This window comes from Haematobia irritans, chromosome 3 (assembly GCF_050003625.1).
Source record: "Haematobia irritans isolate KBUSLIRL chromosome 3, ASM5000362v1, whole genome shotgun sequence".
NCBI lineage: Eukaryota > Metazoa > Arthropoda > Insecta > Diptera > Muscidae > Haematobia > Haematobia irritans.
The window spans coordinates 190415399-190430375 of NC_134399.1; the positions used below are offsets into that span (position 1 = coordinate 190415399).

The window sequence follows — 14977 nt, forward strand, 5'->3', positions numbered from 1 at the left end:
ACGTGATACGTAACCAAAGTGTGTTGTAGATGCAAAGAAAAAAAAAAAAAGAATGTAAAAGAAAAGTATAAAATTATTTGGAAAAAATTGTAAAGTGAATAAAATTTGGGGAAAATTTAGTGACTTTTTATTATTAAATACAAAGAGAGACGTAAGTTGGATAGTTTTTTGAGCCAGAAAAGCAAGAAAATATCAACAAATTTCTTGATAAGATTTTTTAAGGCCATTCAATTTCTGGCCATGGACATTTTTTTGAATTTTTTTTTATTTCCTCTCAAATTCCTATGAACAAACACTAAGAAATTATGGGAAAAATCTATTTCGAAAGATGCTTAGTTACAAATTTTTTGCCTATTGAATAATAATTGATAGCCAAATAAAAAGGAAAAAATTATTTCATAAAAATTCGTAGTGGATAGTTGGAAAGTGTAAAAAATCGATTTTTCCCCATTTCATATCTGTGTGTGCGAACGAATATAGATTTTCCTGTATCTGCTGGTGCTGCTGCTGTAACATCGCCGTAGTAGTTAAGAGCGAGAGTGTGCTTTTTTGTAGCTGCGTACTTTTTGCATTCGTTTTCGTTTGAATTGCTCTCTCGCTCTGAATTTCGCATTAACACTCTCTTCGACCCTACCGTTACCTTCATTTTTGCTTACTATCGAAGTAGCGGTATATTGTATTTTTGTTTATTAGAATGGCACAGTCATCTCAGCATGTGACGTTAAAGCACCCCAGCTAAAGGCAATGATGAATGTAGTGGTGATGGCAAGCGAGGTCGATGTGTTGAGTATCTAATAAATGAGGAGAGAGAGAAAGAGAACAAGATTGTATGGATAATTTCAAAAACACATGTTAAAGTAATAGAAAAATACCTCACCACCAAATCACCAGGGTGAATTTATGTGAGAGGTGAATTTATTGTTTACAAATCATCATTGCTTTTAGAAAAAAAGTGTCGGTGCAGGGATGGAGAACAAGGAAGAGAGAGTGCTAAGCAAGTAAATAGAAGGAAGATTATTGGTTTGGCATGTGTGTAACGGTATTTTATGGTTTGTATTGACAATCGCTTTTGGTGAGTTGGCTAAAAATAAAACCCTCAAAACTTCCTTTCACCATCACATTGTGTGTCCGTACCCCACTCAAGACTGTCTAGAAGTCTTCGTAATTATCCTTTGTTCCCATAATAAGAAATGAATGTAACCCCTCAATTAAATGCATAGCAATGCAAATCATATCAGCTTTTTTTATATCTAGTATGTTCGTTATATTGAACTATTAAGACCACTTTATATCCTTGATAATTTTCTATTCTCTTTTTCCTTTTATGTTTATTCTCCACCTTCTCCCACCCCCCCAACTATAGACCGTTTTTCGATGTCTCCTCAATTAGAGAATGCTTAAATTACCCAAAGGTTTAAAAAAGAAAAAGAAGAAGTCCAAAAAGGATCAAGAGCTTTTCACAGAAGAAGAACTAGCAGAGTATAAACGCCAACTAAAGGCCAAGCAGGAAGCTGCTGCTGCTAAATCAGATGCTGGCGAATCAGATGCAGCATCCGATGTTGAAGGTTTAGCACCAACAGCTACAACATCCAATACTGCTTCGACCTCTGAGTTTGCGCAAGTCAACACCACATCGACTTCAGCTGAAGGAGCATCAGCGAATAGCACTACAAGCCAGGAAGAAGCTGGTCAAGCGAACGGTTCGCAGGCTGCAAAAAGCTCAGAAGACGACGAGTGGGCTAAATTTAAGGCCCTTACATCCAAGGTTGATACAGTCCTTCATAAGACCCAAGACGAATTAGATCACATCAAAAAGGAATCATTCTATCAACGTCTTCCCTCAGCCGCCGAAAAGAAACGTCAAGAAGAGGAGGAGGCTGCTCGTCGTGAGGCTGAACGTTTAGAGGAGGAAAAACGAAAGGCTGCTGAATTAGAGGCTCAACGTGATAAACTTGCCGAGGCTGTAGTTGAACTTTCCGAATCGGAAGGTGAAGACGAGGCTGAGGTTGATGACATATTCGTTACCGAATACGTCGATGCCATTACCAGTGGAGAAATCCAACTAGCTGTTGTACCCGATTCTCCTGTTCTAGACTTTGACGACGGTCCCGATCCCTTTGATACTGCCTACGCTGAAAAGGTTATTGTAGGAGCCGATAAGGCCAAGGGTAACAAGAAACTCGTTAGTCTTGGGGCAGCTGTTGAAGTATTATCGGGGCGTGTAGAACGAGAGAAGGCCTTAGAACTTGCCAAACCCAAGCGTAAATTACGCAAGGGAATTAAAAATCTCTTGCTCAGCGAATCGGTTGATCTAGCCGATGCTGATGAAGAGGATTTAATTGCTCCCGAGCCACAGATAAATCTTTTGGACGAACTTTTGGATGATGTTCCAGATGCTCCTATTGATTTAAGCGTTTCCTTGCATTTGAATTTTATACAACCCGAGAAACCCCCATCGGACGCAGAAGACGAGGCTGAAGCTGAGCCGGCTTTACCCGATCTTTCAGAATTTGATACTCTCAAGGATCCTGAAGACGACGAGTTTGCTGAATTAGCCGCAGAATCTCTAAATAAAAAGGAAGAAGTTACAGTTATCAAGGAAATACCACTTCCGCCAGCGGAGGTGCTAACAGAACTTGCAGCAGCCGATTGGGCTGAGTTTGAGCAATTACCAGAAGAATCAGGTGAGTAACAGAAAGTGAATTTGTATTTGATGCTCCTTATTAGAATGCTCTTCTTCTTCAGGAAAACCTAAACGTCCACCACCACCAGATCTTGTTCCAGGAGCGATTTATATAAGTGACGACGAAGACGATAATCAGGACGACGATCCTTTCAATACCAATTACGCCGAAGTTGTAATCAAGAAAACTACAGTCCTAGAGGAAGACGACGATTTTGATCCTAGAGCTGAAGAGAAGGCAGGCCCACCACCTCGACCACCACTACCACCAGTCGTTGCTAAACTTTTGGAGAAGGTTGAATCAGAAGACTTTGATCCATTTGACACCTCAGTAGCTGGAGTTATTATAAAGGCTTCGAAAACCACCTTAAAACAATCGTTAAGTGATCCAGACTTTGATCCTAGGGCAGACGAAGAACCTGCTAAACCCGCAGCAGAACCACCACCAAGACCTCCAGCAATACAAACAAATCCCGAGGAAGAATTCGATCCCGTTAGACGGAAATCTTCATTAAGTTTAAGTTTGAAAAACAAAGCGGTTGGCTTTTTGGTGCCCAACCAAGATTTATTGGGTGCCGCAGAAGGTGCTGGCAACAACAAAAAGCCCCTCACGCCCTACTACGCCCCATCTGAGGAGTCGTTTAGTGAACATCAGTCAGAAGATCCATTCGATACCTCATACGTACCCGAGGCCAAACCAACAGAGGTTGAGTTAAAACACTTAGAAAACGATCTTCTATCGAATCCTACACTCAAACATAGTATTTCGGATCCAGATTTTGATCCAAGGGCACCTCCCACACCAGTACCTGCTGAGGATCTCCTTGCAGTAAAGGAAGATATTGCCATAAAGGTTTTAACCCCAGCTCAGGAGAGTAAGGATTTACCCGACGACGAGTACGTAGATCCTTTCGATACTTCTATTGCAGCTAATATCCAACCCGGTCAAGCGGAACTCAAACTTTTGGAAAACGAATTCTTGCCCGAACGAAAATCAAATACACCAACGGGAGTGCTTGATACACAAACCGACGCTCAGGAATTGGGATTGGGTGATAAGGTTCTTACACCTCAACTACCGCATAAGCAAATAGTTGTACCTCAGGAGATTGATCCCTTTGACACTTCTATTGCTGAGAATTTACAACCAGGAGAAACAGAAATTAAACTTTTAGAAAGTGAACTTATAGAGAAGTAAATTTCAGAGGACCAAGAAAACCGTACACTAAAGCAAAATGGCTAATCCCTTCTTAATGGATGATGATATTGGAGGTGTGGGAGATGATGCCACAGTTAATCCATTCCTCATACAATCGGCAAGTACAGATGGGGGAGAAGATAATCCATTCGCTGCTGATTCGGCAGTAAATCCCTTCGCTTTTGGCGATGATGCAGAGGCAGAAGGCGAAGCCCATGTGGCTGACATTGATCCAGCAATGAGCTTTTTTGGTACCACTATAGAAGCAGAAGATGATGTTCTTAGCATTAAATCTACTGCTGAAGAGGATGATGATACCAAAAAGGGTCCACCACCTAGACCAGTGCCTCCACAAACTCAGGAGCTTATCAACACAGTATCCAATCAAATGGATGAGACGAGTTCAGAATTATTGGGACGTATTCCGGCGACGCGATCGCCTAGTCCTGTCTCAATGAGGGATTTACACTCACCTAGTCCTACACCCGATAGTGGTTTGGCTGATCTTCTGGACTGTTCCGATAGTGGATCTTCAGCGAATGCCGTAACAGATAATCCCTTCGGAGTGCCAACTGGTTTACCCAATATTCAAGGTACTTCTCCGGTACCTCCACCAATCAAGCAACAACCTCCTAGACCTCCACCACCTAGACCTGCTCCTCCTCGACCAACACCACCCAGTATGCCGGGGCAACAGCCACATCCTCCACCTCCGCCAAGACCTGCACCGCCTGCTGTATTAGCTCAAAATGAGACTGTGGCTACAGAAGCTGCAGTTCCAACATCAGAATCCGATGATCTATTTATGTTTGGCACAGCTCCACCACCCAAACCTCCACCTCCAAAGACCAAGGAGGACATTTTGAGCTTATTTGATAAGCCTTCACAACCAGTGGCCAAACCAGATCTGCTAAGTGACGATTTACAATTAGATCCATCTGCCGCAGAACCCGAAGTGGAATCAACAGAAACCATAGAGGATCCCATTTTCAATTCCGTTTTGACACGACCCGATGATAGCACGCATAACATAACATCAGAACCCCAATCTGCCCAGGCACATCAGGCAAATGCCAATCGTATTGCCCCACAAGAACTGAGCAATAAACAACGAGCTCCTACTCCAGATATAGAAATAACAACAGTTGAGGATTTGCCACGATCCGACGATGAAGAAGAAATGGAACCACAGACACAGCCTTCGAAAACCGATGATGAACCCGCACCCGTAGATACTGATGATGACCGTCAACCTAAAGTGGAGCCTCTAAGAGATGTGCCTGTTATGGTAATTGAAACTGAGCCCACACCCCCAGCTGAAGATGAAGACGAGGATAGATCAATAGTACCTAAAACCACAGAGTCAGATCAAAGTCCTCCCACAGAATCGGCACAAACAAATACAGCAGCCGATGAATCGGGTGTCGATTTTGGAGAGTCCGAATTGCATTTCGAAACCAAAGAATCGGCCGTTGAAGAAATGGATACGGGCTTGGATTTTGCTCCACCCAGTGGTACGGGATCGGCAAATCCATTTGCCAGTCCTGATGAGGAAGAAGAAACCTTTCCTCCAGCCGGAACGGTTACGAATATATTTGCTGCTGATGATGATGCTGCAGTTGAAGCAAATATATTCACCACTATGGCTGCAACAACAACGGCAGCTGAAAATATATTCACCTCTATGGCTGATACAACAACGGCAGCTGAAAATATATTCACCTCCATGGCCGACAATGCACCAGTAAGTATGGCGGAAAATATATTCACCTCCATGGCAGATGATGCCGCCGTCACAGCAGCAGAGAATATATTCACCTCTATGGCTGATACTGTAACTACATCTATGGCTGAAAATATATTCACCTCTATGGCTGATACTGCTTCAATTCCTGCGGCAGCTATAAATATATTTGCAGCAGATCCCGAACCTGAAGTTGAGCCAACACAATCCTATGGAACGAATATATTTGCCGAACCTGATGAGTTTGATGCTTTTGCTGCTAAATTTGAATCGGTGAAAAAGGATAACATTAGTATTTTGGATGGCTTTGGAGGAGGAGCGGGATCTGGAGCAGTAACACCTACAACAGCAGATGGTGAGAAAACATATAAAAATTTCATATAGAAATTATTGGGGTCTAATCGTATTTTTCTTTCAGCTTGGGGTGATAGCGCCTTTGGTACTCCTAAATCGGGAGTAGATGCCTTTGGCGACTCCGCAGATGGCTTTGGAGGTGAAGATGATGAATTCTATGCTATGAAGGCTCCCATACGTTCTGAATCGGTTGAATCAGTGGAAAAAGATTTTAATGTTGTTATTCGACCCAAAACTGAGGGAGCAAGTACCGTAGCTCCCCATTTGGCTCCTCCACCTCCCACAAGAGGTATTCCCGCAGGTCAACACGATGAAGATTCCACAGCTGTAAATCCTTTCGAAGATCCCGGTTTCCCTGGAGCCGGCGAAGTAGATCCCACACTAAAACGCACAGACTCCCAAGATACGCCACAAACACCGCTCTTCGATGAGGATGTCTCACAGCCACTCGAAGAGTTCCCACGTCTGCATTATGTTGGACCCGGCTGGGAAATGCAATTGCGGCAGCCAAATAAAAAGAAAATCACTGGCCAAAGGTTTTGGAAGAAGATTTTCGTGCGTCTGGTTATACAAAACGATATACCTGTGGTACAATTGCTCAATCAAGCAACCGATAAACAGCCATTCCAGGAATTGCCCCTGCAGCCATCATATTCCGTTTCCGAAATTGGGGCCCAGCAATATGACCAATTTGGTAAAATATTCACAATGAAACTCCAGTATATATTCTACAAGGAAAGGCCTGGTGTGAGACCCGGCCAGGTGACAAAAGCCGAACGTATAACGAATAAGCTCACAAAATTTGCACAATATGCCATAGCAGGAGACTACGAGGGCGTCAAAGAATTCGGAAGTGATCTTAAGAAATTGGGATTGCCAGTCGAACATGCCCCACAATCATCGCAGCTCTTTAAGGTTGGCTCAATGAACTATGAGGATATGAAACAGTTTTCGATATGTATCGAGGAGGCCTTATTCCGTTTGCCTGCCCTAAGGGAAAGAGCCTTGACCTACAAAATGGAGGAGGTACAGGTCACCGCTGTCGATGAAATCGTTGTGGAGCAAGATTTTGAGGGAAAAATATTGAAACAAATTGCTCGTGTGAGAGTATTCTTTTTGGCTTTCCTAACGGGTAAGTTGATAATGATCATGATGATAATGAGGATCTCGATTCATCCTTCGATTTGGTAATCTTCTTAGGTATGCCCATGATTGAATTGGGTGTCAACGACATGTGGCGTCAGGGTAAAGAGGTTGTTGGTCGTCATGATATCATCCCAGTAGCCACCGAGGAATGGATTCGTCTAGAAGCTGTTGAATTTCATAGTGTGGTATGCCAGGATGAATATGAAAAATCCAGACTTATAAGGTACGTATATTTCACATAGATCCAAGAGACTTCTTTGAACAATCTTTGTTTTCAGATTCCAACCTCCTGATGCAAACTATATAGAATTGCTGCGCTTCCGCGTCAGACCGCCTAAAAATCGTGAACTTCCTTTACAACTCAAAGCCCAATGGATTGTTACGGGCAATAAAGTGGAATTACGTGCTGATATATTAGTACCCGGTTTTACTTCACGTAAACTAGGTCAAATACCTTGTGAAGATGTTTCTGTACGTTTCCCCATACCGGAATGTTGGATCTATCTATTCCGTGTGGAAAAACATTTCAGGTAAATTCAAAGAAGAAAGAAAATTGATTGATCATTGTGGGGAATGTAAGTGTGAGACCTTATTTATTATGCGGTTAACAGCGATTAATATTTATAGGAAGGTTGCTATTTATGTTTTTTGGGTCTATGATTGGAAAATTGTATTTTATCTTTGGGTATAATTTTGGTTGTTTCGTTTTTTATACATTCTACGTAGGATTTCGAAAACAATAATAGTTGCTAAGAGAAGTTTTAAAGTAATTTCTCTCTTAATCTAGTTGGGGGGTAATATGTCCGATTTTAGTCCAATTTTGTATGCCCTGTACAAATGGGAACCTGTATACCATATATGAGTCTTTCGATTTCACTTTTTGAGTCCGTATTTTTTTTTGCTTCAAAATTTTGAAATTGTTGTTTAGTAATTTTGAAATTGGAAATGCAATGATTAGCATGCACGGTTGCTACTCGAGCCAAGAATTTTCTACTAAAATTTGGAGAAAGCTTTAACAAAAATCTACCAAACAAAAAATCAGATTTTGCAAAAAATTTATTTCTATAGAAGGGTAGGTTAGGTTAGGTGGCAGCCCGATGTATCAGGCTCACATAGACTATTCAGTCCATTGTGATACCACATTGGTGAACTATATTTCTATAGAAAATATTGTCAAAATTTTATTTCCATAGAATATTCTGTCAATTTTTTTCTATAGAAATATTTGTCAAAATTTCATTTCTACAGAAAAATTTGCAAAATTTCAATTCTATAGAAAATTTTGTCAAAAATTTATTTCTACAGAAAATTTTGTAAAAATTTTATTTCTATAGAAAATTTTGCTAAAATTTTATTTCTATAGAAAATTTTGTCAAAAATTTATTTCTACAGATTTTCTTTTAATTTTATTTCTATACACAATGCTGCCAAGATTTTATTTCTTTAGAAAGTTTTGTCAAAATTTTATTTCTACAGAAAAATTTGCAAAATTGTATTTCTATTTGTAGAGTTTGTACGGCTTGTTGTAATAAAACAAAATAAAATCTTAGTTTTTTATAGTGTTTTATTTTTAATTCTTTCCAATATTTCGAACACCATCGTTGTCCGTCTTCAGGGAAATTAAATTTTTAATAAGACAAAGTGACTGGCTCGCCACTGCTTTTAAGTTTACACTCACTTACTTATTTCTATAGAAAATTTTGTCAAAAATTTATTTCTATAGAAAATTTTGTCAAAGTTTTATTTCTATAGAAAATTTTGCCAACATTTGATTTCTATAGATTTTTTTTTAAATTTTATTTCTATACACAATGCTGCCAAAATTTTATTTCTTTAGAAAATTTTGTCAAAATTTTATTTCTATAGAAAATTTTGTAAAAATTTTATTTCTATAGAAAATATTGTCAAAATTTTATTTCTATAGAACATTTTTTTCAAAATAATATGTCTATAGAAAATTTTATTTATATAGATATTTTTTTTTTAATTTTATTTCTATACACAAATCTTCCAAAATTTTATTTTTTTAGAAAGTTTTGTCAATATATTTTATCCACAGAAAATTTTGTCAAAATGTTATTTCTATAGAAAATTTTGTCAAAATTTTATTTCCATAGAAAATTTGTCAAAATTTTATTTCCATAGAAAATCAAAATAATATGTCTATAGAAAATTTTATTTATATAGATTTTTTTAAATTTTCTTTCTATACACAGTTCTTCCAAAATTTTATTTTTTTAGAAAGTTTTGTCAAAGTTTTATTTCTATAGAAAATTTTGCCAAAATTTTATTTCTATAGAACAATTTTATTTATATAGATTTTTTTAAATTTTATTTCTATACACAGTTCTTCCAAAATTTTATTTTTTTAGAAAGTTTTGTCAATATTTTTTATCCACAGAAAATTTTGTCAAAATTTTATTTCTATAGAAAATTTTGTCAAAATTTTATTTCCATAGAAAATTTTGTCAAAATTTTATTTCCATAGAAAATCAAAATAATATGTCTATAGAAATTTTTATTTATATAGATTTTTTTAAATTTTATTTCTATACACAGTTCTTCCAAAATTTTATTTTTTTAGAAAGTTTTGTCAATATTTTTTATCCACAGAAAATTTTGTCAAAATTTTATTTCTATAGAAAATTTTGTCAAAATTTTATTTCCGTAGAAAATTTTGTCAAAATTTTATTTATATAGAAAATTTTTTCAAAATTTTATTGCTATAGAAAATATTTTCAAAATTTTATTTCTATAGAATATTTTCAAAAATCACCATTTTATGTTTTTCAAAATCAGTTCAAGTAGATTTATGATTTTGAGCATGCTCGACTAATAGACTTTTGATACTACGCAAAATCGACTAATGGACCAAAATCGTTATTTTTAAAAACAACAAAAAGTCAAGTAGATTTATGATTTTGAGCATGCTCGACAAATAGACTTTTGATACTACGCAAAATCGACTAATGGACCAAAATCGTTATTTTTAAAAACAACAAAAAGTCACCTTTGAAAGGTAACGAGAATGGGATGTTAATCGTTTTGTCGACCGTTAATTCGTTTTTTAATGTTGAGCAAAATTCGATGTTTGGTGAAAATATCGAAATTTATTTTGTCTAAATTTCGATATTTTCACCAAACATCGCATAGAAACGTGCATGGAAATAAAATTTTGACAAAATTATCCATAAAAATAAAACTTTGACAAAATTTTCCATGGAAATTAAAATTTTGACAAAATTTTCCATAGAAACAAAATGTTGACAAAATTTTCCAAAGAAATAAAATTTTGACAAAATTTTCCATAGAAATAAAATGTTGACAAAATTTTTTATAGGAATAAAATATTTAAAAAATTTTCTAGAGAAATAAAATTTTGACAAAATTTTCCATAGAAACAAAATTTTTATACAATTTTCCATAGAAATAAAATTTTGGCAGAGTTTTCTATAGAAATAAAATGTTGACAAAATTTTCTATAGAAATAAAATTTTGACAAAATTTTCTATAGAAATAAAATTTTGACAAAATTTTCTATAGAAATAAAATGTTGACAAAATTTTCTATAGAAATAAAGTTTTGACAAAATTTTCTATAAAAATAAAATGTTGACAAAATTTTTTATAGAAATAAAATGTTGAAAAAAATTTCTAGAGAAATAAAATTTTGACAAAATTTTACATAGAAACAAAATTTTGATACAATTTTCCATAGAAATTAAATTTTGACAAAATTTTCCATAGAAATAAAATTTTGACAGAACTTTCTATAGAAATAAAATGTTGACAAAATTTTCTATAGAAATAAAATTATTACAAAATTTTCTATAAAAATAAAATGTTGACAAAATTTTTTATAGAAATAAAATGTTCAAAAATTTTTCTAGAAAAATAAAATTTTGACAAATGTTGCCATAGAAACAAAATTTTGATACAATTTTCCATAGAAACAAAATTTTGATACAATTTTCCATAGAAATTAAATTTTGACAAAATTTTCCATAGAAATAAAATATTTACAAAACTTTCTATAGAAATAAAATGTTGACAAAATTTTCTATAGAAATAAAATTTTCTAGAGATATAAAATTTTGACACGCTGTGGAAAATTTCGAAAAATAATAATAAGTTTTACTACAAACAAATAATTTTTTGTAATAAAAATAAGTTAGATTTAGCGTTTGTTTAACTACTGATTCTTTTCGGTGTACGAAACATTTCGTACACATAGACCTAATAAATGAGGAATTTATAAAATTAATATAAAATTGAGTTCATAATTAAATCGGTCTATTCGCCAGATGAAATTTTGACAACATTTTCCAAAGAAATAAAATTTAGACAAAATTGTCCATAGATAAAAGATTTTGACAACATGTTCTATAGAAATAAAATTTTGACAAGCTGTGAAAGCAATAAACCCCCATGTTCCGATATTCGAAAAGCAATAAACCCCCATGTTCCGATATTCGGAATCGCAAAAATTTATTTTTTTTTCTACGAAAAAATAGATATACTCTTGGACTTTAACACAATTTTAGTTTGAACTTCTAATTCATGAGAACTATATTACCAAGATTTAAGTTAATAGGGGTCAGGTTAACAAATTATGACCAAATGACAAATGACAAAAACAAGTTAAATTTTGTATTAGTTTAACTACGGACTTTTTACGGTGTACGAAACATTTCGATGTAATTCTAAACATCGAAATGTAGACAAAATAAATGAGGATTTTATTAATTAATATATAATTGGACTTTAATACAATTTTAGTTTGAACTTCTAATTCATGAGAACTATATTACCAAGATTTAAGTTAATAGGGGTCAGGTTAACAAATTATGACCAAATGACAAATGACAAAAACAAGTTAAATTTTGTATTAGTTTAACTACGGACTTTTTACGGTGTACGAAACATTTCGATGTAATTCTAAACATCGAAATGTAGACAAAATAAATGAGGATTTTATTAATTAATATATAATTGAGTTCATAATTAAATCAGTCTATTCGCCAGATGAGTGCTAAAACTATTGCCTTACTGCGATATAACAAAAATTTTGTATTAACATTTTTGACATCCATTTTCGTACTATATTTTTGAAACTATTATTTCTTAACAGATGTAGTAGTAGACATATAAATGATTTACCCCCATTTTCATGAAGCACCGTTAGTGCTACGTTAGGTAACGAACTTTTAAACCGTGATATCTACACATCTGCCATCTTGCGTATATATTCCATATGCCAGTTAGAAACATAACTGCTGAAAATTTTTCAGTTAAAGTTAACCGGAGAAAAGATATTTTCATTTTTCTTTCTGTTAACTGTCAGTTAAAGCCTAACGGAGCTACATGAAAATGGCCGTTAATATAATATAATTCCTACATATAAGATTTTATGTTATCTTATATTATTATTTCTATAATATACAATATAATAATTTATAAAAATATTTTAAAAAATTTTGTTTTTTAAATTTGCGATCTAGTTTTGGTTTACGTCTATATATGTATCTTTCAACTATCTATCTTTTTCTATAACAATACAAAACTATAGATACTAAAAATTACAATAACATTAATACAAGCATTAAAACATTAATACATACATATACATACATAATTAGGTAATCACAAATTTTTCTTCAATTTTCTCGCCCTATGCATAGTATTTCAACGTCATCGTGGCCAAATATGAATTCAAGGTAATATTTTTTCAAAACTACTTTCCTTCATAGGAAATTGATTCAATAATTAAAATTAAAATAAAAAAAATCTAATTTCAAGAGATTTCCCGTTAAGATTGTCTAGTAGAATTCATTGAACCCAATTTCGATCAATCTATTTCCAAATCTTAAAAGCATTACAAAATATAATCCCTACTTATGACAACAGTCACATTTTTGGATTCCTGATATCAAATAAAAAAATGTTTTTTTTATTTTTTTTAGATTTGTATACTATATTCGCGTAATAATATGGCTATAGCAGCCAATGAGTTGATATTATTTTCCCAATAGAGGCGATAGAAATACTGTTCCACCATATGTAAACAGTCCATAAATCGCACTCCCTAGAAAAGCACGGTAGCAATTTATTTGAAATTTGAGTAGATTAGGGTGGTTCTCTTGATTGTTTTGTAGTTTGGGTGGGAATATAATATATATTTCGATTTCCATTACCTTTTCCAGTACAAAAATTATTCAGATGAAGTAAAGAATTCCATGTCGCCACCATTTCTCATTTTCATAATTTGATCATGAAAACTACGAATCATGGGATTCATCATAGGATTTTGTCATTACTTTTTGTAAAACATAAAGCTACAGCCTTCAATGATTGAGATTGCTTGCTTTTTCAAATGCGAAAATGACCACCCAATTTGTTGCATTATCCACCATCTATCATAAGGTGGGTGTATACTAAAATATTGGCCTTAGTATCTACATTGTTATTAGTAATGAATAACTATTCTATATACCTGCATTCGTCCTTTGAAATTCAGTAAAATATTTTTTAGTATAATAGGTCTGCCAATTTTGCCAATGATCGGATCAAATTTATTTATAGCCCCCTTTTAGATTTTTGGAGTAATTTCAAAAAAGTGGCACACAATCAGCATACGTGTTTTTCATCGATAGTTAATCCTTCATATCGAGTATGCATCGAGTAGTAAAAGAAAACAGACCTGTAAGTTCGGTTTTAGCATATAATCGAACTTATAGGTTAATCATATCGATAATTTTAACGAGATCCGAGGTCATGGGGTGTCAAATGGAGAACAAACGGTGCCAATGTGACAACGATAAAATGACATCATGCGTTGTCAAAAAAACAATTAGCGTTCATGGTCTAAAATCAAAATGGTTACAAATTTATAAAAAACTAGTAAGGAAAGTTTAAAGTCGGGCGGGACCGATTATATTATACCCTGCACAATTTTTTAATCTACATTTTCGACACCATATCACATCCGTCAAATGTGTTGGGGGCTATATATAAAGGTTTGTCCCAAATACATACATTTACATATCACTCGATCTGAATAGAATTTGATAGACTTCTACAAAATCAAAAGACTCAAAACTTAAATCGGCTAATGCACTAGGGTGGAACACAATGTTAGTAAAAAAAATATGGGAAACATTTAAATCTGAAGCAATTTTAAGGAAACTTCGCAAAAGCTTAATTATGATTTATCGCTCGATATATATGTATTAGAAGTTTAGGAAAATTAGAGTCATTTGTACAACTTTTCGACTCAGCAGTGGCGATTTTACAAGGAAAATGTTGTTATTTTGACCATTTTTGTCGAAATCAGAAAAACATATATATGGGAGTTATATATAAATCTGAACCGATTTCAACCAAATTTGGCACACATGACTATATTACTAATTGCACTCCTAGTGCAAAATTTCAATCAAATTGGTCCAAAACTCTGGCTTCTTGGGGTCATATAAATCCTTATCGGGCGAAAAATATATTTGGAAGCTATATCTAAATCTGAACCGATTTCAATCAAATTTGGCACACATGACTACACTACCAATTGTACTCCCCGTGCAAAATTTTAAGCAAATCGGCATAAAACTCTGGCTTCTGGATCCATATAAGTTATATCTATATAGCTATATCTAAATCTGAACCGATTTCTTCCAAAATCAATAGGGTTCTATTGTGACCCAAATTAGGAACATGTGCCAAATTTGAAGGCGATTGGACTTAAATTGCGAGCTAGACTTTGATCACAAAAATGTGTTCACAGACAGACGGACGGACGGACAGACGGACATGGTTATATCGACTCAGGGACCCGCCCTGAGCATTATTGCCAAAGA

General features: G+C 34.6%; 2 protein-coding genes across 3 annotated transcripts in view; both read left to right on the top strand.

Moving 5' to 3' along the window:
• stnA (stoned A) lies at nt 1-3881 on the top strand. The gene is made up of 3 exons (XM_075300842.1): nt 1-151; nt 1364-2684; nt 2746-3881. Exons 2-3 carry the CDS (start codon nt 1394-1396, stop codon nt 3879-3881), a joined length of 2427 nt encoding a protein of 808 aa, XP_075156957.1. The 5' UTR covers nt 1-151; nt 1364-1393.
• The window catches only part of stnB (stoned B), a 24492-nt gene continuing 13289 nt past the window's right edge, over nt 3775-14977 (top strand). The window contains exons 1-5 of one of the 2 annotated variants that reach the window (XM_075300840.1): nt 3775-5980; nt 6044-7111; nt 7180-7348; nt 7404-7655; nt 12806-12841. In XM_075300840.1, the coding sequence (XP_075156955.1) occupies nt 3919-5980; nt 6044-7111; nt 7180-7348; nt 7404-7655; nt 12806-12841 (3587 nt within the window). In that variant the 5' untranslated portion in view covers nt 3775-3918. The remainder of the gene's footprint in view (nt 5981-6043; nt 7112-7179; nt 7349-7403; nt 7656-12805; nt 12842-14977) is intronic. The other variant, XM_075300841.1, reaches the window with a different exon arrangement.